The following is a 27970-nucleotide window of genomic DNA, read 5'->3' as shown; positions in this document are numbered from 1 at the left end:
TGTGCGCGTGTGTGTGTGTGTGTGTGTACCCAAGCATGAAACTCCATATCCAGGGCAGATCCAGCAGAAAATGAGCCACTACAGCCACGACACAAGCTTCTGTAACACACGGGCCAACAGCAACCCTCACACACACTCCTTTGAGACGCCGCAGAGCCTGGAACACACACATACACACACTTTAACAACTATGGAGTCTGGAACACACATACACATGCCATTACAAACGCTTGTGTCCTGATATGTCACACACACACACACACACACACACACACACACACACACACACACACACACACATACACACACACACACACACACACACACACACACACACACACACACACACACACTCTAAACAGTGCTTAGAACGCACATGCGCATACATTTGGTCCCTACAATATGAGGAATGAAAGGTACACACACATACATGCACATGCACACACACACACAAGCTCACATGCACAGACGCACACACAGACACACACGTACAGCAGCGTTGAGCCCCAGACCGGCTCTGGTGAGAATCACAGCGAGAGCCACGTTCCTCAGAGCTGAAGACCAGTTGTGATCGATATACACAGCATCTGTGACGTACGGCACGTTACGCAACACCACACCAGCCAAAAGCATACCTGAAACACACACACACACACACACACACACACACACACACACACACACACACACACACATATATCGCATACATATTCAAACAATAATTTAGCTGCTAATTATAATAATCCAGTGATATTTTAGCTTGCACACCAGTCTTGGAGTGTGTGTGTGTGTGTGTGTGTGTGTGTGTGTGTGTGTTTGTGTGTGTGTTTGTGTGTGTATGTGCATGCATGTGTTTGCGCATATATGCCTGTATCCATTTGTGTATGTGTGCATGTATGTTTGTGTAAATGTACAGTATGCATGAGCATGTGCGCATGTTTGGCTGTGTGTGCGCACATGCATGCATGTCTGTGTGTGCGTATGTGCGGATGTATGCATGTGTGTGTGATTGTGTATGTCAGTGTGCATCTATGTGTATGATCATGTATGTCTATGTGGGTGTACGTATGTGTGCGTTTGTATGTGTGTGTGTGTACGCGTTTGTGTGTACCCAACAGAGCTGGTATTGGAGGCATTCTGGGTAATGTGAAGACACTGATGAGTTTTCCTCCACACACCGCAGACAGGAACAGAATGACCAGACCGAAGAAGTTCTTTCCTGGCAAACACGCGGGACCTGTCACGGCCCAGACCACCCCGAACAACAGCAGCCCCAGCAGAGCTGGAAATACAGACACAAACACACACAATCAGTGAAACATATCAGCTGTTTCTGTCAGCTTTGTGTTTTGACTGTTTGGCGCCATCTAGTGTCTGAATAATGCGCAGGTTAGTGTATACTCCATCAGCTGTTTTAGATTCTGTCAGCGTTGTGTTTTGACTGGCGTCATGTAGTGTCTGAATAATGCGCAGGTTAGTGTATACTCCATCAGCTGTTTTAGTTTCTGTCAGCTTTGTGTTTTGACTGGCGCCATGTAGTGTCTGAATAATGTGCAGGTTAGTGTATACTCCATCAGCTGTTTTAGATTCTGTCAGCGTTGTGTTTTGACTGGCGCCATGTAGTGTCTGAATAATGCACAGGTTAGTGTATACTCCATCAGCTGTTTTAGTTTCAGTCAGCTTTGTGTTTTTGACTGTTTGGCGCCATCTAGTGCCTGAATAATGCGCAGGTTAGTGTATACTCCATCAGCTGTTTTAGTTTCAGTCAGCTTTGCGTTTTTGACTGTCTGCCGCCATCTAGTGTCTGAATAATGCGCAGGTTAGTGTATACTCCATCAGCTGTTTTAGATTCTGTCAGCTTTGAGTTTATGACTGTTTAGCGCCATCTAGTGTCTGAATAATGCGCAGGTTAGTGTATACTCCATCAGCTGTTTTAGTTTCTGTCAGCTTTGAGTTTATGACTGTTCAGCGCCATCTAGTGCCTGAATAATGCGCAGGTTAGTGTATACTCCATCAGCTGTTTTAGTTTCAGTCAGCTTTGCGTTTTTGACTGTCTGTCGCCATCTAGTGTCTGAATAATGTGCAGGTTAGTGTATACTCCATCAGCTGTTTTAGATTCTGTCAGCTTTGAGTTTATGACTGTTTAGCGCCATCTAGTGTCTGAATAATGCGCAGGTTAGTGTATACTCCATCAGCTGTTTTAGTTTCTGTCAGCTTTGAGTTTATGACTGTTCAGCGCCATCTAGTGTCTGAATAATGCACAGGTTAGCTTAGCCTTTATTAAATGAATAATGAACTATTTTGTTCAATTTTTATGTTTTGTGGAAAGTAACTGTTTAACAAGTTGGATAAAGCACATTTAGGCAGTTGTTCTCGCAGAATAAAGCTGTCTGGTGTTATTCTGTGATAACAACCTCCAAGATGTACTTTAAACCGTACATAAGACATGAAGGTTTTGTAAATAATAACATCATGGCGTGAAAAGCAACACATAAATACATTTAAAAAGTCACACACACAAAGAAATACAAAAATACCATTATGATAAACAAATACAAAATAAAAGTCACACACACACACCTTTGGTAATGACGGAGGCAGAGAATCCATGAGGTTTTGGGCAGCTCTGCAGTTTAGCACAGAATCGAGATGATCGTGATGCTGTTTTCTCCCCTGAGAAGAAACACTCTTTTAGGTGAGGTGAATTGTCACAGTAAACTTTACTGCGAAACACTACAGTGAGGTTTGTAAACACTTACACTAGCCAAAATGTATAGCTATTTGTAATGCACATGTACATTTATTCATTTAGCAGATGCTCTTATACAAGAAGCTCTTCACATCAACAGACAGAAGCACTATGTAGATGCCATGACAAGTAAAATTAGCACCCTCCAAAGTCCTTGTAGCAGTGTGTTTGCAAGTGTCTGGTGCATATGGAAAAGAATAATACATCGTATAACGTAAAACTTTTGATGTTGCATGTTGTAGTAGTAAATGTTGACATTTAAATTAGTGGCAAGATTTAGATTTATTCACGCTGTAGTAATACAATTAACCAGTGCTGACAAATAAAGCCTTATTTTTACTGTGTGTGTGTGTGTGTGTGTGTTGTGTTTACTCACAGGTCTCGGTTTGTTCTGCTCGAAGTGCTTCCTCACCCATGTCTCACCTCAGACGATCAAGTGTTTGTTAGTGAACTTTGGCCCACGTGAACCTACACACACACATGCAAGCACACACACATGCACATACAGCAAGAGGGAGAGTTTAATAATTAAAGCATACTGATTCCTTCCACATTCACACACAGATGTCTGCTTTTGTCACTTATGAGGACATTCCATATTCTATGCATTTTTACAATAGAAGACAACTATCCATCAACCATTTATAAAGTAGGTTTTGGGAAGTTTAATCATGTAAAAATCATCACAAAATCTCTAATGTTCTCCACTAAATACACTTTTAAAAATACTCAGTTTTTACCAATAAAACCAGTACATTTCAACGGCTTTCAGTGTGTTTTGGGACACTTTCCATCAGAATTAGAGATTTACACACACTTTACAATACGGCTGCATTAGTTACTGTTGGTTATAGTGTATTTATTAGCATGAACTAATAATGAACTAATATTTGTACAACATTTATTAATCATAGTTCAACATTTACTAATGCGTTATTACAATCTAAAGCTAACATTAGTTAATGTGAGTTAACAAGAACGACTAACATTAGTTAATATTAACAAAGATGATTAATACTGTAATAAATGTACTGTTTAATAATTTTTAATGCTAAAAAATATATTAATTATTACGACCTTATTGTAAAGGTTACCCAATTTCCATTAAAACCAATGCAGTTCCCATTATAACCATTTTAAAACAATATTAAATAATAAAACTGTAATAAATGTACTGTTTATTGATCGTTAATGTAAAAAAATACATGAGCTATTGCAACCTTATTGTAAAGTCTTGTCCAATTTTTATTAAAACCAATGCAGTTCCCATTATAACCATCCACAAACAACATTAAGATGAATAATACAATAATAAATGTACTGTTTATTGATTGTTAATGTTAAAAAATACATGATCTAATACAACCTTATTTTAAATGTTACCCAATTTTTATTAAAACCAAAGCATTTCCCTTTATAACCGATTAAAAACAATATTAAGATGAATAATACTGTAATATATGTACTGTTTATTGTTTGTTAAAGGTAAAAAATACATTTCTAATACAACCTTACTGTAAATGTTACCCAATTTCCATTAAAACCAATGCAGTTCCCATTATAACCATTCAAAAGCAATATTAAGATTAATAATGCCATAATAAATGTACTGTTTTTTGATTTCAAATGTTAAAAAAATATGTGAATACAAGTTTATTGTAAATGTTACCCTTATTTATATTAAACCCAATGCAATTTTCATTATGACAATTTAAAAATAACATTAAGATGAATAATACTGTAATAACTGTACTGTTTATTGATTGCTAATGTTAAAAATACATGAACTAATGCAACCTTATTGTACTCAGTTACCCAATTTCCATTAAAATCAATGCAACTCTCATTATAACCATTTTAAATCAAGATTAAGATGAATAATACTGTAATCAATGTACTGTTTATTGATTGCTAATGTTAAAAAACATGTAAACTAATACAATCTTAATGTTAATGTTACCCAATTCCCATTATAACCATTTAAAAACAACATTAGGGTGAATAACACTGTAATAATTGTACTGTTTATTAATTGCTAATATTAAAAAATACATTAATTATTACAACCTAATTGTAAATGTTACCCAATTTCCATTAAAACCAAAGCATTTCCCATTATAACCGATTAAAAACAATATTAAGATGAATAATACTGTAATATATGTACTGTTTATTGTTTGTTAAAGGTAAAAAATACATTACTAATGCAACCTAACTGTAAATGTTACCCAATTTCCATTAAAACCAATGCAGTTCCCATTATAACCATTCAAAAGCAACATTAAGATAAATAATGCCATAATAAATGTACTGTTTATTGATTTCAAATGTTAAAAAATACGTGAATACGTTTATTGTAAATGTTTTCCAATTTATATTAAACCCAATGCAGTTCCCATTATAACCAGTTAAAAACAATATTAAGATGAATAATACTGTAATAACTGTACTGTTTATTGGTTGCTAATGTTAAAAATACATGAACTAATACAACCTTATTGTACTCAGTTACCCAATTTCCATTAAAATCAATGCAACTCTCATTATAACCATTTTAAATCAAGATTAAGATGAATAATACTGTAATAAATGTACTGTTTATTGATTGCTAATGTTAAAAAACATGTAAACTAATACAATCTTAATGTTAATGTTACCCAATTCCCATTATAACCATTTAAAAACAACATTAAGGTGAATAAAACTGTAATAATTGTACTGTTTATTAATTGCTAATATTAAAAAAATACATTAATTATTACAACCTAATTGTAAATGTTACCCAATTTCCATTAAAACCAAAGCATTTCCCTTTATAACCGATTAAAAACAATATTAAGATGAATAATACTGTAATATATGTACTGTTTATTGTTTGTTAAAGGTAAAAAATACATTACTAATACAACCTTATTGCAAATGTTACCCAATTTCCATTAAAACCAATGCAGTTCCCATTATAACCATTCAAAAGCAACATTAAGATAAATAATGCCATAATAAATGTACTGTTTATTGATTTCAAATGTTAAAAAATACGTGAATACGTTTATTGTAAATGTTTTCCAATTTATATTAAACCCAATGCAGTTCCCATTATAACCAGTTAAAAACAATATTAAGATGAATAATACTGTAATAACTGTACTGTTTATTGGTTGCTAATGTTAAAAATACATGAACTAATGCAACCTTATTGTACTCAGTTACCCAATTTCCATTAAAATCAATGCAACTCTCATTATAACCATTTTAAATCAAGATTAAGATGAATAATACTGTAATAAATGTACTGTTTATTGATTGCTAATGTTAAAAAACATGTAAACTAATACAATCTTCATGTTAATGTTACCCAATTCCCATTATAACCATTTAAAAACAACATTAGGGTGAATAACACTGTAATAATTGTACTGTTCATTAATTGCTAATATTAAAAAATACATTAATTATTACAACCTAATTGTAAATGTTACCCAATTTCCATTAAAGTTTCCATCCTGTGTAATAAACCGTCAAATTTCCATTAAAACCAATGCAATTTCCATTATAACCATTTAAAAACAATGCATTATTACTATTATTTTTAGGCATGGAGTTCATTTTTAAACGTAAAAATTAATGTAATGTAAATGTAAAGATTTTTTAGCAGCAAGCAAATATTTATCCCCAATAATAGTGCATATGGAAAATATATGATAAACGTTATAGTGTATGTGTGTGTGTGCATTATTAAAGCATGAAAAAAAGAGTTTAGAGATAGAAATGAGTGAGTCTCACCTGCTGAAAGCTCAGAGAGAAACAGCAGAAACACACACACACACACACACACTGATTCACAGACCTGAGACCTGCGGCACGTGACCACAGTGAATCAGTGTGTGTGTATCACATGAACGCTGCTCATCACAGCAGTGATGTCCTGAAGGTGTGTGTGTGTGTGTGTGTGTGTGTGTGTGTAACGTCACACGTCACTCACGCTGTTTGTTTTAAAGTCCTGATGTTTACATCCTTTTATTCCTGTTTATAGAGCAGCTGTCTGAGCACAAGTGAGATCAATTACATGTTCAGTGCCACCGCTGCCCCGTGTGTGTGTGTGTGTGTGTGTGTGTGTGTTAGAGAAAGAACATCATTTGAACCACAAACCACTTCCATTTATAGTCAGAGGCCTGCCAGTGTGTGTATATACTGTGTGTGTCTGTGTGTGTGTGTGTGTGTGTGTGTGTGTGTGTGTGTGATGTAAAATGACATTCCGTCTCAGTGTCTTTTTACCATCATGAATCTCTCTCTCTCTCCTCTCTCATCACTCACTCACACACACACACACACACACACACACACACACACACACACACACACACACACACACACACACACACACACACACACACACACACACACACACACACACACACTGTTCTTCTGTGCAGTGTCTGTGTGTCATCTGGACAAACGCCACACAAGTCATCTGCTATATTTCAGTTTGTCTCCTGATCAGACAGACACACACACACACACACACACACACACACACACACACACACACACACACACACTGACACTCCAGAGTGAATGAACGAATGAACAAATCAAGCTGAAGAAATCAAAGTGGTCTCACAAAACAAAAACTAAGAGTACAAACACAATAAAAATGTACCATAGCTTCATATTTTGTAGATTAAAATTGTGTATTGTTAATTTATTATTCATAAATTATATAAAGTAAAGAATACTGGAGTAATTTATAGTAAATACAGTAGTGTTTTCGAACCACACTAAAGTGTGTCCAGCATACTGTAAATATATATGAAAAAAATTGAATATATACTGTGTGTATATTAGCTAGCAGTCGTCACCGCTATCACAACAGAGTGTGGTTCAAGATTGATAATAAAAAATTCATTCATCCATTCATTTTCTTTTCGGCTCAGTCCCTTTATTAATCAGGGCGAAATGAACCGGCAACTTATCCAGCATTTGTTTTTCGCAGCAGATGTCTTTACAGCCACAACCCATCTCTGGGAAACATCCACACACACTCATTCACACACTCATACAATTTAGCCTACCCAATTCCCCTATAGCGCATGTGTTTGGACTGTGTGGGAAACCAGAGTACCCGGAGGAAACCCACGCCAACACGGAGAGAACATGCAAACTCCACACAGAAACGCCAACTGAGGCAGCGGAGGCTCAAACCAGCGACTTTCTTGCTGTGAGGCAACAGCACTACCTACTGCGCAACTCCGTCGCCTAATACAAATTATTTCATATAAAAGTTATTTTATTTTTGTTTACTTCAGCTAAAATATTAGCATTTTGCATTTTGTGACCTTCTTGCACTGAGCAACTTTGACATCAAAAGTTGAATCTATGACAAAAAGTCAAAATTATGATTTAAACTTTTAAAGTTATGACTTGGGGAGTCAAAATTATGATATAAAAAAATTATGATTTACTTCAGTTAGTCTTAGCATGACTTATAAAGGCAAATATATAGTCGAATTTGACTTAAAAAGTAAAAAATAAGACATAAAAAGTCTAAATTATAACTTAAAAAGCTAAAGTTATGACTTATGAGTTAAAATGATGATATAAGAAAGTTGAAAGTATGATTTACAAAACTGTCTTAAAAATGGACCCTTTGCTGACCCTTTAGCAAATCCAAGGGCCCCCTTTTATTTTTTTTACCTCACAAAAGTGTATATATTAATTGTTGTTGTTAGTATTATTATAGTTATTATTAATAATTTACTAACTAATATTATCTAATTTTCCACTATTTGATTTATATTTGATTATTATATATATATTTTTTCTATTTTATTAAAATAGGCCTGCAAGTATGGAAAATTAAGTAATGACGTAATATGAACTTTAAAGTTCAAACAGGCTGCAAAAAAAACGTTTGCAATACAGAAAGAAATACTCCGCATTATTGACGAAAAAAGGCATAACGCAAAGAGGCATTTCCCGTGTCATAGCGCAAATTAATTCTTCAGCCAATGAAGGCACCTCCTTCCTCCATGGGCCCTGTGGCTTCAGCCACACCTAGCCCTTATGCTGTGTTCACACCAGACGCGGAACATGCGCATAAATTGCGCTAATCGCGCGTAAATAACCGCGTGAACATTTGAGTTTACTCGCTTCATTCGCGCGTCAAACACGCTTCATTTGTGTGTCAAATTCACTTCAGAACAGACGCGGATTCGCATGATGGGCAGGGCTTCTGTCTGCCCGAAGACTCTAGCTTCATAGCTAAAGGGCTAACATGGATTTTATGAAGAAAATAACAGTGTTTATGTGCTTTATGAAGGCTGAAAAACAGTGTCGATACATTTAGGGTCGTGTCTAGGGCTGATGCACCAGCTCTGTGAGCTCATAAACTCCTCCAGAAACTGAACCTGGATGACGGAGGCTTTCAGCGGTGCTTCTGACTGAGCCCAGCCCAGTTTGATGAACTGCTGTCGGTGAAGGGAGGATTTCCCTCGGAACACCGACTACAGGTTCTACGTCACAATCACTTCCCCACAAGAGCAAGCTTTTGATTGGTTAACGCGGTGCGAATGTACGCTGAAGTTCAGATTTTCGAATTCGAGAGATTCCTGTGAAACGCTCATTATGCGCGTCAAACGCGCAAAACGCTCAATTCGCCCCGCACCATTCGCGCAATTTGCATCATTCGCGCCACGCCATTTGTGCGTATTGTGCCGCAGGATGTCTATTCGCATGTTTGCATTGACTTACCATGTAAATCACTCGCGCTTGGTGCGCGTTCTGCGTCTGGTGTGAACGCAGCATTGCGTTACTCCGGCCCTGCCCGTCTATAATCACCACTATCCTGTGTAATAAACCATCAAATTCTTCTGTTTTCTGTTAGGTTTTCTATTAAATGACTTTTATATTTAATTTACCACCTTGTCTTTATGTAGTGCACAGGTGTCGAACTCAGTTCCAAAAGGGCCGCAGCTCTGCACAGTTTAGTTCCAACCCTAATTAAACACACCTGATCAAACTAATTGAGTCCTTCAGGCTTGTTTGAAACCTACAGGTAAGTGTGTTGGAGCAGGGTTGGAACTAAACTGTGCAGGGCTTCGGCCCTCCAGGAATTGAGTTTGACACCCCTGATGTAGTGCATATTTATATAGCGCATCTATTGTGTATGGTGATACACCTAAAGCGCCTCACAATCATGAGGGGGGGTCTCTCCACACCACCAGTGTGCAGCGTCCTCTTGGATGATATGATAGCAGCCACAGGACAACGGCGCCAGTGCTGCACCACACACCAGCTATAGGTGGACTGGAGATACAGTGAAAGAGCCAATTTGGTGGATGGGGATGATTAGGAGGCCATGATGGGTAAAGGCAGATAGAGGGAATTTGGCCAGGACTAAGTGCCATGGGATTATTAATGATAGCACAGAGAGTCAAGACCTTAGTTTAACGTCTTATCCGAAAGACAGCGATCACTCGCAGTTTAGAGTCCCCTTCACTATACTGGGGCATTAGGAATCACACAGACCGCAGATTGAGCGCCCCCTGCTGGCCTCTCTAACACCAACAGCAACCTAGTTTTCCCGTGTGGTCTCCCATCCAGGTACTGACCAGGCTCAGCCCTGCTTAGCTTCAGTGAACAACCACTCTTGTGCTGCAGGGTGACATGGCTGTGGATCATTTTAAGCTGCGTCTCAAATCTGCACACACACAAACGCACACTGTAATTAGCATTGCCAGTGCTCATGACCACTAACACATTGAACGTCACTGGTTCAATCAGTAAGTGTGAATTACAGCAAATGACACACACACACACACACACTGCTGTTCTGACCAACATACAGATGACGATACGCAGTGAAACATCACTTTATTATAACTATTATGATCATACTGCTGGTTATATGCACACACAGCTAATAAGACAGGGTTGTGCAAGCCAACAAAACAACATGCAATAGGTGTAAAAGACACACATATGTACAATTACCGGGCACACACTGCCGCATCAGCTTTTCCTTACTGCCACGCATGCTTGACCAGTACACACAAACATCTCTAAGAATGTCCATCTTGTTTGTCTTAAACACAGTGAATTAATGAGCTAAAAGTGTTAGGAATCAAATGATGGTCTGTGTATGTGCATTAGAAAAACAAGACATTGGTGAGTATGGAGGCCAATCTCTGCCAGATAAGAATCAGAATGATTATTTAAAGGGCACCTATGGTAAAAAAATCTACTGTGTTGGTATAGTGTATAGACCGTCATACTGGGGTGATATGAACACACCCAGTCCTTTTTTTTTCAATTTAACTACAAAAAAAAGGGTCGGCCAATTGGAGCTGTTTTCAAATCGATCGCACCATTACGTAGGTGTGCGATCCCCCCGCCCACCGAATTGATTGACAGCTGCGCGCATTAACATGTCCCGGTAGTCACGTGTATATGTCAACAAGACCAGACATACACAAAGCAACCGGGAATAAAAGGTCTGTTCTGTTCGCTAGGATCAGCAATCATCATCAAATGTGTTCAAGAGTGAGTTTCACATGTTTAAAGTGTTTTAAAACAGAGTATGTGTGTAATTAATTACAGCGATTTACTTCAGCTATACTTCATCAGCACAGCCGCGTGTCAGAACAATTATAAAAGAAGACGCTTCAATCCCGGTTTGTGGAAGTTAAATCAGGTTTATTTTGTACATTAGCATAACAGATATCCACACTTGAGGTTAGCCTTAACTAGGCTAAGCACGCTCTGTCTGTCTGCCTGCCTGCGTGTGTGTGTGTATCATCTGCAGTGTGTGTGTGTGTGTGTGTGTGTGCGCGTGTTAACCTTGTAACGATATTGTGTGTGACTCATCAATGCAACTTCACAATACTGATTAGTAAAGGTTAGTTCTTACTGTAGTATCTCACAAACGCTACGTGAGACCTCCTTCCTTTAAGTCTGTCTGTTGTCTGACGCAGCTGAGGGAGGAGGCATGTAGTGGGCGAGAAAGTGGGCGGGAAAGAATCGTCTTAAAGGCGCAGTACGACAAAACCACCCCCTGCTGGAAATCAGAATAAAACAGCATCTTGTAAAAGGTATAATGAAAAATCTGATGGGTGTTTTGATCTGAAACTTTATATACACATTCTAGAGACGCAAAAGACTTATATTAAATCTGAAAAAAGGGGTAACCTAGGTGCCCTTTAAAAGTCAAAATTATTACATAAAAAGCAGAGGTCGAAATTATGATTCACACCAGCAAGTCGGTGTTATGACTTATAAAGACAAAATGACCAGATATAAAGTCAAAATTATGACTTATTTAAAATTTAAAGTTATGACTAAACCGAAGTCGAAATTACAAAAATAAAAAAGCTGAAATTATGATTTAATTCAGCAAGTCAGAATTCTGCAGAGACCCGGAAGGGATGTGATGGTGGGGGAAAAAAAGGTGGAAGAAAAAAACGGTAACACTTTATAATAGCTACACACTATGTTTAACCACGCGGAGTGACACAAACAACTGAGGTGTGGATCCACGTGCAGGTTTTTTAGAATCGTCCGGCAAGCAGTGGTCAATATAGGGGCAAACAGATGTATGAGGGCAATCCAGAGTCGAAGTCAAAATATCAGGCAGATGGTCAGAGGCAGGCAGCATACAGGGAGAACTGGATAAACAAGGCTAGGTCTAAACATGGGTAAACAAGACAAGGAAAACTGCGTTTTAGTGTCAAAGGATAAACAAGACTTGGCAAACTGAATGGGTGAGTGTGTGGCTTAAATATGTGTGCAATCAGTCTCTGACAATCCTCAGGTGGTGCGAGTAATCAGTCTAGATGAGGAAGCATGTGTGAGTGTGGCCGGAGTGCATGTATGAATATGTAGTCCATCAAAGGCGGAAGTGTAGTTCATGGTTATTGATGGAGCAAACCAGCGATCTTATATAATCCGATCGCTGGTAATCGTAACACTATGAATCATATATTAAGCATTAGCATCTTGTGAATTCATAATTTGTTAAGCACTAACTCTACATTAATAAACATTAGTAAGCAGTTTATAACTGCAGCTACAAATGCTGAATTATTGACTTATGTCAAAATTATTATACAAAAAGTCAAAATTAAGACATAAAAAGTCAAAATTATGGTACAAGAAGTCAAAATTCTCACTTAAAAAGTAAAAGTTATGACTCAAGTTAAAATTATGACCTAGCAAGAGAATATTATGATTTGAAAAGTTGGAATTATGAGACCAAAAGTCGAAATTATTATTATTATTATTATTACTTAAAAAGTCAAAGTCAAAATTACGATTTAAAAATGTTAAAATTATGATTTACTTTAGTAAGTTGGAATTATGATTTATGAAGACAAAATTACCAGATTTACAGTGGAAATTATGACAACAAAAAAAACAATGACAAATCGAAATTGAGACAAAAAGGCAAAACTACGACTTAAAAATTTTGAAGTTATGATTTAAACTTTATATATATATATATATATATATATATATATATATATATATATATATATATATATATATATATATATATATATATATATATATATATATATAACAAATAAGACTTTCTCCAGAAGAAAAAATATTATCAGACATACTGTGAAAATTTCCTTGCTCTGTTAAACATCATTTAGGAAACATTTAAAAAAGAAAAACAAATTAAAGGGCAGGGGGGCTAATTATTTTGACTTCATCTGTGTGTGTGTATGTATATATATATATATATATATATATATATATATATATATATATATATATATATATATATATATAGCATAGGTTACAGTAACCTACTGCATAGGTTATAATTTACTTTAATAAGTCAGAATTCAGACTTATAAAGACAAAATGACTTGATATAAAATTGAAATTGACTTAAAAAGTGAATATTAAGACATAAAATGTTATGGCTTGAAAAGTTGAAATTATGACTTAGCTAGTCAAAACTATAATAAAATTAAAACTGTGATTCAAAACTATGAGTCATAATTATAGCACTGAGGAGCTCACAGCACCCTTTGCTAATACTTCCTTTCTCTATGTTCTTCTGTCAATAATCTCCAGCATCCTGCGTAATAAAAGATGGAAAGTCTTTCCACTGATAGAAGTATTTAGAAGAAGTATCTAACTGTAATATGAGCTGTATTTCACCGTAGGACAGGTATGCGGTATGTTGCTGCATTTTAAAGTTGCATCGTTATAATTACTGTGTATTTTACAGCAAAGATATACATACAATACTGTAAATACATACATATACAGTAAGATAAAAGTGTGCTGTAAATGTAAATACAGTATTTCTGCTGTAACTGATTTAAAGTAATTTACAGGTGAACTAAACTGTTATGTGAACTGTGCTTTACTGTAGGACAGCTATGCAGTATGTTACTGTATTTTAAAGCTGCATTGTAAAAATTACTGTATATTTTACAGTAAAGATTTACAATTCTGTAAATACATATACAGCAAGATAAATCGAGCTAAGATAGACTGTAATACATATGCATGTTTGTGCTGTAATTGATTAACAGTAAGTTACTGGCGAACTGCTGCCAGTGAGTTACTGTAGTTTCTACAGGAAACTGTTTACAGTGGATTGCAATGTCAGTTTTTTTCCATTAAGGAGCATCCACAGCTCTGCTCATTGCTCCTCTCAGCTCAGAGTTTCGGGAACGCAGCTGATGTTTCCGTGTGGAGCTCCATTGTGCGGCGGCCGGGCGGAGGGCCGTGATTGGCTCCTGACGCTGCAGCGGCTGGTGCTGGAGCTCTTGCGTCTGCTGACGGCGGCGCTGCCGTCCGACTCCATACGAGTGACCGTGAACACACTGCTCTGCCGCTGCTGCTGGAAACGAGCCGTCTGGAGCTCCAGCTCATCACAGTTCGACATCTGAATGAAGGGACACCAGCGAAACACCCGCTTGAACCCGGCGCGGAACCTGCAGCACAAACAGAGCCAAAACTATTGTAAGATGGGATTTAATAGGACACTTCTGCAAGCTGTGTAGGTATAATGTGTCCACTGTCATATTGGAGTGATAGAAACACAGGTTTCTTTTTTTATTTCCTGCCATAAAGGGCTCCTATTTTACCTTTATCTTTTACAAGATAAAAGATAAGTCTTTGGTGTCTCCTGAATGTGCCTGCAAAGTTTCAGCTCAATATACACATCAGATTATTTATTATACAATGCTGATAATGCCCATTTTGGAGTCAAAGGAAAGTGTTGCTGTTTTGGTAGCTTGTGCCTTTAAATGCAAATTAGCTGGAGCTCCGCCCACCCTGCTGCCTGTTATGTCATATAAACAGCAGTCAGTGATAGTGACAGTGACAGCGACAGACACGGATGAAACAGAGATACAGTTATTCATTCATTCATTTTCTTGTCGCTTAGTCCTGGGGCCAACTTATCAAGCAAGTATTTACGCAGCGGATGCCCTTCCAGCCGCAACCCATCTCTGGGAAACATCCACACACACATTCACACATACATTCATACAATACGGACAATTTAGCCTACCCAATTCACCTGTACCGCATGTGTTTGGACTGTGGGGGAAACCGGAGCACCCGGAGGAAACCCACGCGAACGCAGAGAGAACATGCAAACTCCACACAGAAACGCCAACTGAGCCGAAGCTCGAACTACCTACTGTGCCACTGTCTTGCCCTAGAGATACAGTTTATGAGTCAAATAGCAAGTAAGGTTATTTGAAGTATCTGTGGTGGAGTTAAACGTCCACAAACTGGGAAGTGTTTGTCGTGTGTTTGAAGCATCTGACTTTATGCAGCCGTGGTGATTCCAGTGATTATGAATTAGTGATTTTACTGTCCTTATTGCGAACATGCTCTGTTTTTAAAACCGTTTTAAACTTGTAAAAGTCATTGTTGAGGTGCAGCTGATCACAGAGAGTTGAACAGATCTTTTAATCCCAGTTTCTTTGCAAATCCTGCTCTGTGGACATGTTTAAACTAGTGTTGTCAATCGATTTAAAAAAATTAACTAATTAATCGCACTTTTAAAAATAAAATTAATCGTGATTAATCACATTTAGAATGAAACTTGTAATTTTGGCTTTTTAAATGTAAAATAATGTAAACGCAAGACAAAAACTGTTTAAATTCAAAATATAATTGTTTATAAGAATTTTTGTTCATCTTGTAACACAGATTTCTTTATGTAAACAACAAACCCACAATAAACCATCAAGATCCTGGCTTGACAGCCATATTTAATACCGAAATTAAAACACAGGCATGTTAATGCCATTTGAATTTTAAAACAATCAATGCCAGTAAAGAAAACATTGATTTCCATGTTGGATTCTAAGTGAACTGCAAAAAAATGCCAAAATACAGGCATTGCAGATATGGAAAATGGAAAATTGTAATAATAATAATAACGTACTGAATACAAAAAATTGCACTCATTGTAAAGTTGTATTGCTTTGAGCTGAATTGTCCTCCTTTACATGCAGTCAGTTGCTAAAACAGTCCAGTTTGTTGACAGTATCGGGGGACAATGTGGACCTTTTCTTTTGAATGATGTGAGCTGAGAGAGCAACGCAATTTCACGGCAAGTCGTAACTTTTTGATTTAGTGCGCACACGCACAGACACACACACACACACACACACACACACACACACACACACACAAAGAAAGAGAGACGCGCGCAGGACAGCGCAGCCAGAGTGACTTCCTTCAGATTCAACACGCATGATCGCGTTCATTAAATTTGCTTAAACTAAGCATTCTAAAGTATGGCTGTATTTAACGAGGATTCTGACAACAACGTGAAGCATACGCTTGCTTTTAAGGGGGAAACAATTCCCTGAAAGAAAGAGCCGAACTGCAGTTAAAGTCCACCATTTAATAATTTGGCAAATAATTCGACTACAGATGTCCATGTAAACACAGTCACATTGTCCCCTGTGTGTGTGTGTGTGTGTGTGTGTGTGTGTGTGTGTGTGTGTGTGTGTGTGTGTGTGTGTGTGTTTTGACTCTGAAAGTCAGCGCGCCCAAATAGACACTCCCACACCATCCCTCTTTTCTTCCTCCGACACTCCCCCCTAAACAGAGCTGGACACGCCCACTTTTCTGACTTTTTCCAAAGTAGAGGTGTGAAAACATCCTGCTGAAACGAGGGGCTTTCATGGCCATTTAAGAGAAAAAAGTGCCAGAGCCAAAAGCTGCAGTCCAGTTTAGTCTCTTCCTTGACAATGTGACCAAAGCCCAAATACTAAGATATGCAAACTAAACATTCAAGCAGTGATGGTTTTGTTATTCTCTGTCTTCTTCAAAGAAGATAAAGAAAGAGAAAATATTGAGTTCATCCAATCCACTGCACAGAGAGGAAAGCAGTTCACCTCCTTATAAAAGAGCTGCGTGGGATTATCTCGAAATGCACAGTTTCTGTCAGGAAATCAGCGATGTTTTGATACTGTGCTTGTAATACTGCATAACACATATTTCTATAAGCAATTTCTAAACAGCCTTAAAGTCTATCCTTTCCTGGCAGTACATTAAAGGTAATGACATACAGACACACACACTTGCCAAATAGCAGCATGACAAAAGTGCATGGCAGGCACTGAATCCAGCATACAGTAGTCTACAGCAGTGTTTCTCCACCATCCACCATATTGTGCCTTCATTTTACACATTTTATTTAATAATAATAATAATAATAATAATAATAATACATTTTATTTAAAAGGCGCCTTTCTAGCAACTCAAGGACACCGTACAATCAACAAGAGCAATAAAACAACAAGAGAAATAATAAAATATACACTGCAATAGTGCAGATAAAATTAAGTATTAAAAGCCATCTTAAATAAGTGGGTTTTGAGTCTTGATTTGAACAGTGTGAGGGAGTCAATGTTTCTGATGGCAGGTGGTAGTGAGTTCCAAAGCCGCGGAGCAGAGCGGCTAAATGCTCTGTTGCCCATAGTTGAAAGGCGAGAAGAAGGAACAGACAAGTGGAGAGAGGAAGAAGATCGCAGGGTGCGAGAAGGAACAGAAATGTGGATGAGGGCAGACAAATATGGAGGGGCGAGATTGTGGATGGCTTTGAATGTTAACATCAAGATTTTAAAGTCAATTCGAAAATGAACAGGTAACCAGTGAAGCTGCTGCAGGACAGGGGTGATGTGATGAGAAGAAGGGGTTCTGGTGATGATACGGGCAGCTGAGTTCTGGACCAACTGAAGCTTACGGAAAGATTTATGAGTGAGACCAAAGAGAAGAGAGTTGCAGTAATCTAAACGAGATGTGACAAGGCTATGAACGAGAACAGCAGTGGCATGAGGGGTAAGAGAAGGGCGGAGACGGTTAATGTTGCGTAGGTGGAAGTAAGCAGACCGGGTGATGCTATTGATGTGAGAATCAAAAGACAGGGTGCTATCAAGGATGACACCCAGACTCTTAACCTGTTTAGAGGGATAAATGGAACATTCGTCAATTGAGAGAGAAAAGCTGTCAGTTTTGGAGAGTGTTGATTTGGTACCAACAAGCAAAACCTCAGTTTTTGAACTATTTAGGAAGTTAAGAGAGAGCCAGGACTTGATTTCTGCTAAGCAGTCTGCAAGGGATGTAGGTGGAAAACAAGAAGAGGGTTTGCCAGAGAGATAGAGCTGGGTGTCATCCGCATAGCAGTGAAACTGTATGTTATATTTACGGAGAATATTACCGAGTGGAAGGAGATAGATGATAAAAAGTAGGGGCCCCAGGACTGAGCCCTGGGGAACACCCGAAGAAACTGTAAAATGCTGAGAAGTGAATGATTTGAGTTGAATGAACTGAGTGCAGCCAGAGAGATAGGATTTAAACCAGTCAAGTGGGGTATTAGTGATGCCAAGAGTGGATAGTCTATTGATGAGGGTGCTGTGAGAAATAGTGTCAAAGGCCGCACTCAGGTCTAGGAGAATGAGAATAGATATTTGTCCAGAATCAGCTGCCATGAGAAGGTCATTGGTGATTTTAATCAGGGCAGTTTCTGTGCTGTGGAGTGGGCGGAAGCCAGACTGGAACTGTTTATTTGTAATAAATTGCGAGTAACAGCATTCTGAGATTTGTCTCTCTGTGTGTGGTGGCTCTGAACTGTCAAAACACCTCTCAAAACACTTTTTACGCATGTTAAAAACGTGGGAAAACTTTCAGGCGGTGTGTAAATGCAGTTGACACAATGTGCAAGCTACCAGCCTAAATTTGTGTGTGTGGGTGAATCTGTAGATCTGAAGCTGACCAATCAGAAAGACAGATTTGCAGCACTGCATAACAAGATCGTCAGTAATGACAGTTTACAGCAGACAAGGTTATAGGTCACGTTTGTTACATGGATGTCTGGAATACTCCATTCTGATTGGTCTGTCCTCTACATAAGCTCTAGATGTGTTTGTACCTGCTGTTGAGGCAGCAGTAGATGATGGGGTTGTACATGGAGGAGCTCATGGAGAGCCACAGCACTGACAGATACACCTGCTGGATCCACTTGAACCTCCTCAGCGCTCGGTTGAAGCTCGTCACAATGAAATACACGTGGTATGGGAGCCAGCAGATGGCGAACGTCACCACCACGATCACCATCATCTTCACAACCTACACACAAAACACACACTGATGGTTACATTACTACAGCTACTTTAAAGAGAGTGTCAACTACATCACAGGGCTCTCGTTTAAAAAACTGTGTGTAGAAACCATCCTAAAAGTGAACGGCAGAATAAATTGTAATTATTACGGCTCATATAATGATTTAAAGAGGTTTTCCCCGCCCGTAGATATTGATTTCTGTGCTGATGATTTAAAGTGGGTCAATGGGGTATATGCAAGAGGACTTTTAATTTGAAAATATACTGTGTTGCAATATTGATGTTGCAAAAGGCACCGTTTCAATTGAAAATAGTTACATAAACCGTTCACTGAAAGTTTATCGATGGCTAAACAACTCTTGTGAACAAAATGTGTTAAAGGGACCATCAAGATAAAGTAATAATCTATTATTTTTTTCAATTTAAAGATGTTTATCCTGCAGCCCACGGTTGAAAAGAGCAGGCTCATAATGCTGTGGTGTAAGATTGACCTTCCTCTTGGCCTGCAGGTGATCCAGGAGGTTTTCTGAAGAGTGTCCTGGGAAATCTCCACCCCACAACGTCAGTCCGACTCGGCTGTAGGTCACAGCCATCAGTGCAAGTGGAAGGAGATACACCAGCAGTGCCACAACCACATGATATCTGCCAACACAGACACACAGAGATGAGCAGAATACCCTCAGTGAAGAGCACAGCTGTGGCTTTCTGCACAGTCTCTAGATGCTAATAACAGGTATTCTTATTAAGCCAGTAAAACAAGCTGTTATATTATTGGTATGACTTATACCCTGCTGACAAAAACAGTATAAAATGTATATGACCAGAAAGGAACTAGCTTAGGACCAGGCAAGAAAACAGCTTAAACCAACAAAAACCATTTTAAACCAGCTCACAGCCAGATAAGGAACAGCAACAAACCATCTAAAAACAGCTAATCACTAACAAGAACCAGCTTAGGACCACCAACAAGCCAGCTTCAAAAAGTTAATGACCAACAAAAACTAGATTAGCATCAGCCATGAACCAGCTTAAACCAGCTAGTGACCAACAAGAACCAGCTTAGGACCACCAACAAGCCAGCCTAAAAAAGTAAATGACCAACATAATCCAGATTAGCATCAGCCACGAAACAGCTTAAACCAGCTAATGACCAACAAGAACCTGCTTAGGACCTGCTCATGACCCAAAACAAACCATCTTAATCCAACTAATGACAAGGCCAGAACCAACTTGGGTCCAGCAAAAACAGCTTAAAGCAGCTCATGACTAACAAGAACCAGATTAGGACCAGCAAAGGACAAGCAGCTTAGAAAAAGCAACAAACTATCTTAAACCAGCTAATGACCAACAAAAACCATCTTAAGACGGCCAACAAGCCAGCTTAAACCAGCTTATGACCAACAAAAACCAGCTTAAGACCAGCAAAGAAAAAACAGCTTAGGACTCATAACAAACCATCTTAAACCAGCTCATGACCAACAAGAACCAGATTAGGACCAGTAACAAACCATCTTAAACCAGCTCATGACCAACAAGAACCAGATTAGGACCAGTAACAAACCATCCTAAACCAGCTCATGACCAGCAAGAACCAGACCAGCTTAGGACCAGTAACAAACCATCTTAAACCAGCTCATGACCAGCAACAAACCATCTTAAATAAGCTTGTGACGGCAACAAACCATCTTAAACCAGCTCAAGACTAATAATAAACCAACATAAACCAGCAAAAAACATCCTAAATCAGCTCATGGTCAACAAGGACCTGCGTAGGACCAGCATGACCAACATGAACCAGCTTAGGACCAACAACAAACCAGCTTAAACCAACTCATGACCAACAAGATCTAGCTTAGACCAGCAAGAACCTTAATCATCTTAATCCAAATATTGACCAGCAAGAACCAACTTAAAAAACTGCTTAAACCAGCTCATGACCTACAAGAACCAGCAAAGAAGAAGCAGCTTAGAAACAGCAACACACTATCATAAACTAGCTAATGACCAACAAGAACTAGCTTAAGACCACTGACGAGCCAGCTTAAACCAGTATAAGACCAACAAGAACCAGCTTACAGCGTAGCCATCTTAAAAACATCTAATGACCAACAAGAACCTGCTTAGGACAAGTAAAGAACCAGCCTAAACCAGCTCATGACCAACAAGAACCAGCTTAGGAGGAATTAAGAACCTGCCTAAACCAGCTTAACAAACCGGCTTAAACTATTGCATGACCTGTGACAAGCCAGCTTAAACCAATTCATGACCAGCAAGAACCAGCTTACAGTCCATTCACACGGGGCTTCAGCGTCAACGCTTGACCGTGGGCGTGTCTGAACTTGGGGTTGACACAATCATCATAGCAGCGTCAGCCAATGAAGTAAGTCTGCAATCAGCTACAGTCTGAGCTGGGGTATTTTCATAAAGCAATTTGATTGGCTGACGCTTCCACTGGCCCTTAAAAAGTTGAGATTTTCCAACGTCTGCAGCAAGAAAAGCTCAGTGCTGACGGATCCTCAATGCAGTTCGGCAATGCCTGACATCACTGATTCAAAGTGAACGGGAAGCGCTGACGCTGACGCCCCGAGTGAATTAGGAGCAACAAAGAATGAGCTTAAACCAGTTAAAACCAGCTCATGAGCAGCAAAGAAGCAGCTTAAACTAGCAGGCACTGCTCACATGAATGCGTCGTCATCTTTTCTCGGCCAGGCCACATAGCAGACAGTCCTGTGTGGCAGAACTTCAGTGACGGAGTAGAAGCAGAGAGGAAATGACAGAAACGCCGCCAGAATCCACACACAAACAATCACCGCTTTCGTGACCTTCGCCGAGAGCCGGGGCTTCATGGGGTGGATGATCGCCATATACCTGACCAAACACACAGAGAGAAAGAACTGAACTGGAACAAAACATTTACATTTTTCATTCATTCATTTTCTGCGGCTTTTCCGGGGCCGGGTCGCGGGGGCAGCAGTCTTAGGAGAGAACCCCAGACTTCCCTCTCCCCAGACACTTCCTCCAGCTCCTCCGGGGGGATCCCGAGGCGTTCCCAGGCAAGCCAAGAGACATAGTCCCTCCAGCGTGTCCTGGGTCTTCCCTGAGGCCTCCTCCCAGTGGGACATGCCTGGAACACCTCCCTGGGTAGGCGTCCTAGAGGCATCCGAAACAAATGCCAAAGCCACCTCAGCTGACTTCTCTAGATGTGGAGGAGCAGCGGCTCTACTCCGAGCTCCTCTCTGGTGTCAGAGCTCCTCACCCTGTCTATAAGAGTGCGCCCTGCCACCCTTCAAAGGAAACTCATTTTAGCCGCTTGTATCCGAGATCTTGTCCTTTCGGTCATTACCTAAAGCTCATAAGCATAGGTGAGAGTAGGAACGTAGATTGACCGGTAAATCGAGAGCTTTGCCTTTCGGCTCAGCTCCTTCACCACAACGGATTGGTACATTGACCGCATTACTGCTGCCGCTGCACCAATCCGCCTGTCAATCTCACGTTCCATCCTTCCCTCACTCGTGAACAAAACCTGTTCACAATAACCTGGAACAATACTTGTCAGTTTTCGATATTAGGGTCACGCTTTTGTTATGGTTCCGTATATGATACATTTAGTTAAAAAACTGTATAATATGAGCAATATACCACGAGTAGCAGTGCGATATGGCTGTATATTGGGTCTGGAGGAAGCGTGCATTGGCTAGTGTGTAATATGCTATGAGTGTGATATTGTGTTGATGCAATAGTTTGACGGCATATTCGTGTATATAAAAAAGAAAATCAAACACGAAGAGTCTCAAAACCCATTTGTATGAGGAAATACAACTAATATTATAGTCAATATTATAGAACTTCTTCCACCATTCATACACATCTGCAGCTGACGTCAGGACAGCAGAAGCCACCTGGGGTAAGGACTTTCCTCTAACTTCTCTCGAGTAAAACTTCTCTCCGATTCTCTACAGTAAAAGTTTTTTCTACAGTTTTTTACCAGCTATGTTTATATCTAAAGATGTGAATTTGATTTATGCACAAAACGATAATATTGTAATATTAAACTGTAGTTATTCAAATATTTGTGATCAAAGCATGCAGCGTTTCCACCTAATAAAACTGATTTAAAGAATCAAAAAGAACAAAACGAAGATGATAGCTAAAATGTTGTAACGTTGCAAAGTAACATTGTAAAATCTGTATACTTTATTTAATGTATTATAAATCTATTCTTAATACATTTTTATGCCTTAACATAATAAATGTGCCTAGTTAAGTATCTAACAATGCATTATTACAGTTTAAAGAGGAGCTATTAAGCAAAAATCACTTTTATAAGGGGATTAAACACAGTTGTGTGTCAGCAGTCAGTGAATATATCTAGATTCTAATGGTAAACATTAATTAATTCAATTTGTTATAATCAGACTTGATCAAAACAGTCTGCAGAAACACTTTGATTGACATTCTCCTTTTGTAGGTCATCAGAGAAAGCCCCGCCCACTAGTGACCATCTCTACCTCATTACCATAGGATAGTCTTGCGTTTGAATCTGCCACTATGCTGACACACAGAAATTTGTAGCTCCGCCCTCAGAGCACAGTCTTATTTGAATTTAAAGCGACAGTCACCAAAACAACACAACTAGGATCAAAGTCTAAAAGGGAGTCAGAAAACATTTTATATGGGGTATCAGGAGTTGGAACATCAGAGACTTGTTTTACTTATTTTTCAGTGACTTTACTTACTTCCCTTTAGTTTGACTTTTTATTTATTGTTAACTATCTATTTTATTTCAGTAACAACAACATAAACAAACAAAAAAACTTTGTACTAAAAAAACATTGTACAGTAGAAAACAATACGTCCCCACAATTCATTTAATTCAAGCATATGTGTGTGCACTGAAATCATATTCATTGGATTGACAGTTATTTTAAGGTAAGTGGTTGCAAACAATTTAAATGGGCTGAAATGAAACAAATTAAGTTGAACATTACTCCATGTTATTTGTTTAAATTCAGCTCATATAAATAGTTTGAAACCACTTAAATTAAAACTTTAGTAAATCCTAATAATATTTTTTTCAGTGTGTGTGTTACCTGTCCAGGGCGATGGCACTCATAGAGTAGATGCTGGCGAACACGGCGGCCACCGGGTAGAAGTTCTGGAAGCGGCAGTAGGCGCTGCTGAAGTACCAGTGCCCATGCGCGCCGTACACGAAGTTCACCAGCGCGTTCAGCGCGGCCACACACACGTCCGACACCGCAAGATTTAACAGAAAGTAGTTAGTGACGGTCCTCATCCGCTTGTGTGCCACAATAATCCAGATGACGATCAAATTCCCGGTAACGGCCACCAGCAGCACCAGAGCAAACGCAACAGACCACAACGCGACGCGCCATGGTGGCTGCACGAACCGGTTGATGTGCGTAAAGTTGGAGGAGTTTCTTGGAGAGGACATGATTATCTGAAGACCCCAGTCTGACTGACTCTCTCTTTCTCCCTCCGTGTATGTGTGTGTGAATAGTTTCTACAGGGGCGGATAGTTTGTCAAACAGCATAAATCAAATCGCATCTACAGTGCATGAACACTTCTGAAATGATTCATCTTTATTTGCGTATATCGCTTCCGTTTAATCTACTTCAACGGATTTCTTTACTCTCATGATTTACACACTAAAAAATGATAAAAAAATAATTCCTTGGATTCACAAAAAAAAAAAATTAAGTTAAGAGCTTTGTAAACAATTTATTTGAGCTGAAATTAAACAAACAAGTTAAGTTGAATATTACAAAATTTAATTTGTTTAAATTCAACACAAATAAAATGCTTTTTTTTCATCAACAATTTTGCTGACAGCATTTTTTTTCAGTGCAGAAGACAGCAAAAAAAAAAAAAGTAAGGTAACTGGTGGCAAACAATTTGTATGGGCTTAAATTAAACAATTTAAATGTAGTCATGTTTGTAGTAACTTAATTTGATGGTTTAATTTCAGCCAATATAAATTGTTTGCAAGCACTTACCTTTAAAAAAAAATGTGTAAATGCAATGGATCATGCACTGTGTTCATGCATTGCAAATGCAATTTAATTAATGCATTAATCATGCAAGCTCTGGGACAAATGTCCTCATTAATGGACTATTATGTTGCTTAGTTATGAGCCCTCCCAATCAACTCAACATATTATCCACATAACTTTCATTCTGTACCATGTTGGAGATGCAGCAGGACAATAAACAGCCGTTCACGAGTCTTTCATGCAGAGAAATCTCCTCAGGTCTTTGGATAATTCTGCATTCAGAAGTTATTTCCAATCACAGGTTTAATATAATGTGGAAAAGATGATTTAAATATTTTCCAGTATAGTCATTTAAACATCTTTACCTAAGCCTCTTGATGGTTGGTCTCTTGCATCCGAAAGGCTTATGAAGATTTACATTCTTCTCTTACAACTCTACACAGCAGGCACAGAACGTCGACATGACGTCAGATTGGGGATGTTGCATTTTGTTTGGAAATGAAAATTGGGTTGAGGTCAGAACCCAACCTCAGGCCGACGGTCCGCTGTAAAATTGTCAAGCATTGACCGGTCCGCAGTGATAAAAAGGTTGAGGACCACTGTTACAGAGTTTATATGGACCAGTGTTTCTCCTTCATGAACATGTAAGTGTAATTAAAATTGTTGCCTCGTTTTCTGTAATTTGCAAAATATGTATTTGATTGTGTTGTTACGTTTAATCTCTCTGCGTGGCTTGTAATCTTGTATATATTATAGATCAGTGCTTGTACTGTATCTCTCAGGTTAAATCTGTATGGGCTGTTCACATATTTGGTCCAAAACCATGTTGAAACGCGACACGTGCTTCTTCGTTTTCAGATTCCCTGCTGAAAAATCCTGCTTAAACCAGCCTAGGCTGGTTGGCTGGTTTTAGCTGGTTGACCAGCCTGGTTTTAGAGGGGTTTTGGCCATTTCCAGGCTTGTTTCCTGCCATGTCCAACCTGTTCTTAGCTGGTTAGGCTGGAAAATGACCAGCTAAATCCAGCTAAAACGAGCTTGATTAGCCTGGTTTAAGCTAAGCTGGACATAGCTGGTTTTGGCTGGACTCCTAGCCTGGCTAGGCTGGTCAAGCTGGTTTTAGCTGGTCATCTCCCAGCCTGACCAGCTAAGACCAGGCTAAAAATGGCTGGAAACCAGCCTGGAAATCCCTCTAACACCAGGCTGGTCAACCAGCTAAAACCAGCCAACCAGCCTAGGATGGTTTAGACTGGATTTTTCTGTGGGGTTTAAATGCGTTTTGCGCTCGGAATCTCTGTGTTTGGGCTCGGGGGAGTTTTCCAGGAGAAATAACAAAATGGGAGGGTGGTGGTAGATAGGTCTAAAACATGGGAGACTCCTGGGAAAAGCGGGAGTGGTTGCAGGTATAACTCTGAACTCTTCATAACCATGGTGGACTTTTCTCTCTGTCTCATGCTAAACGCAATCGACCAATCACAACAGACTGGGGCTGCGTCCGAAACCGCCTACAACTCAGTAGGTACTGCATTTCAATTTAAACGTACTACTCTGCCGTTAGAAAAGTATGCTCTATACCAGTGGTCACCAAACTTGTTCCTGGAGGGCCGGTGTCCTGCAGATTTTAGCTCCAACCCTAATCAAACACACCTAAACAAGCTAATCAAGCTCTTACTTGGTATACTTGAAACATCCAGGCAGGTGTGTTGAGGCAAGTTGGAGCAAAACCCTGTAGGGACACCGACCCTCCAGGACCAGGATTGGTGACCCCTTCTCTATACAGTATGAATGTGAAAAGTATGAATGGAATTCGGACGTACTACATCCGGCATTTTGTCATGGTCACATGACTTACCTGCGTCAGTTGCGTCGCTTCAGTCCCATTCATGAATTATCTCGCGGGGCATCATGGGATAGCACAGTGTGCATGGAATGCGCACTTCAGAATGTCGCAGGAAGTAGTAAGTCATCCGGGTACTTCTCGCATTCTTATTTTCGAATTCTATGAATTCAGACATACTACTCGGCTCGCATGCTGATTTTAGCGTACTGTATAGTATGGAAGTACGCGGTTTCGGACGCAGCATGGGTCATCTGACCAATCAGCGCAGATTAGCTTCACACTAACTATATGTTCACACCGAAAGCGGCGAGAGCGTCAAAGTAGCCGGAAGTCATTCATTTTCAATGAGAGCCAGCAGCAATAAGCGGCGAGGAGCAGAGCGGCGTGTCTTCGCCGGCGTGCGCGTCGAGGAGAGTTGAAATGAAGTCAACTTTATAGTAATGAGCTATGACGCGGTTTGGCGGCAAGCAATCAGAATAAAGACGTCCACCGCTTGATAGCAGTTCAGAGAACACAGAGCTGTGAACTTTGGTTCCGACCATAGTTGTTCCCAAGGGTTTGATGATTGCGGTCACCGGATTTCCAATTATTTACAATGTTTTCCTACAGGAACATGCATTAAATAACCTACTGATGTTCATTCATGTTATATAAATTTATCTTTAAAAAGCGGGAATCTCATGCGATGTGACAGTACAAAACAGTACTGCTGCTTCAGGATATTTCAGACATATGGACACATACTTGATAAATAGAGCA

The 27970-nt window shown here is 39.1% G+C and overlaps 2 protein-coding genes across 3 annotated transcripts in view; both read right to left on the bottom strand.

Annotated features, from left to right (window-relative positions):
• Positions 1 to 11714, bottom strand: part of LOC101885283 (sodium/hydrogen exchanger 9B2) — a 21397-nt gene extending 9683 nt beyond the window's left edge. The window contains exons 1-6 of one of the 2 annotated variants that reach the window (XM_073939454.1): positions 11658 to 11714; positions 3126 to 3217; positions 2581 to 2673; positions 1112 to 1282; positions 493 to 635; positions 30 to 157 (exon numbers count right to left, since the gene is read on the bottom strand). In XM_073939454.1, the coding sequence (XP_073795555.1) occupies positions 30 to 157; positions 493 to 635; positions 1112 to 1282; positions 2581 to 2673; positions 3126 to 3165 (575 nt within the window). In that variant the 5' untranslated portion in view covers positions 3166 to 3217; positions 11658 to 11714. Of the gene's footprint in view, positions 1 to 29; positions 158 to 492; positions 636 to 1111; positions 1283 to 2580; positions 2674 to 3125; positions 3218 to 6532; positions 6687 to 11657 lie in introns of those variants that run through there. The other variant, XM_073939453.1, reaches the window with a different exon arrangement.
• Positions 11715 to 13897: 2183 nt separating this feature from the next.
• Positions 13898 to 25396, bottom strand: LOC100333270 (neuromedin-K receptor). Its single transcript, XM_002666548.7, has 5 exons — positions 24453 to 25396; positions 22042 to 22230; positions 19854 to 20004; positions 19173 to 19369; positions 13898 to 14706 (listed from the first exon to the last, which is right to left on the bottom strand). Exons 1-5 carry the CDS (start codon positions 24812 to 24814, stop codon positions 14424 to 14426), a joined length of 1182 nt encoding a protein of 393 aa, XP_002666594.1. The 5' UTR covers positions 24815 to 25396; the 3' UTR covers positions 13898 to 14423.
• Between the last annotated feature and the right edge of the window lie 2574 nt (positions 25397 to 27970).

Source organism: Danio rerio, chromosome 23 (assembly GCF_049306965.1).
Source record: "Danio rerio strain Tuebingen ecotype United States chromosome 23, GRCz12tu, whole genome shotgun sequence".
In the NCBI taxonomy this organism is placed as follows: Eukaryota; Metazoa; Chordata; class Actinopteri; order Cypriniformes; family Danionidae; genus Danio; species Danio rerio.
The sequence above is the reverse complement of the archived record's forward strand: the minus strand, read 5'-3'. Positions and strand labels throughout refer to the sequence as shown.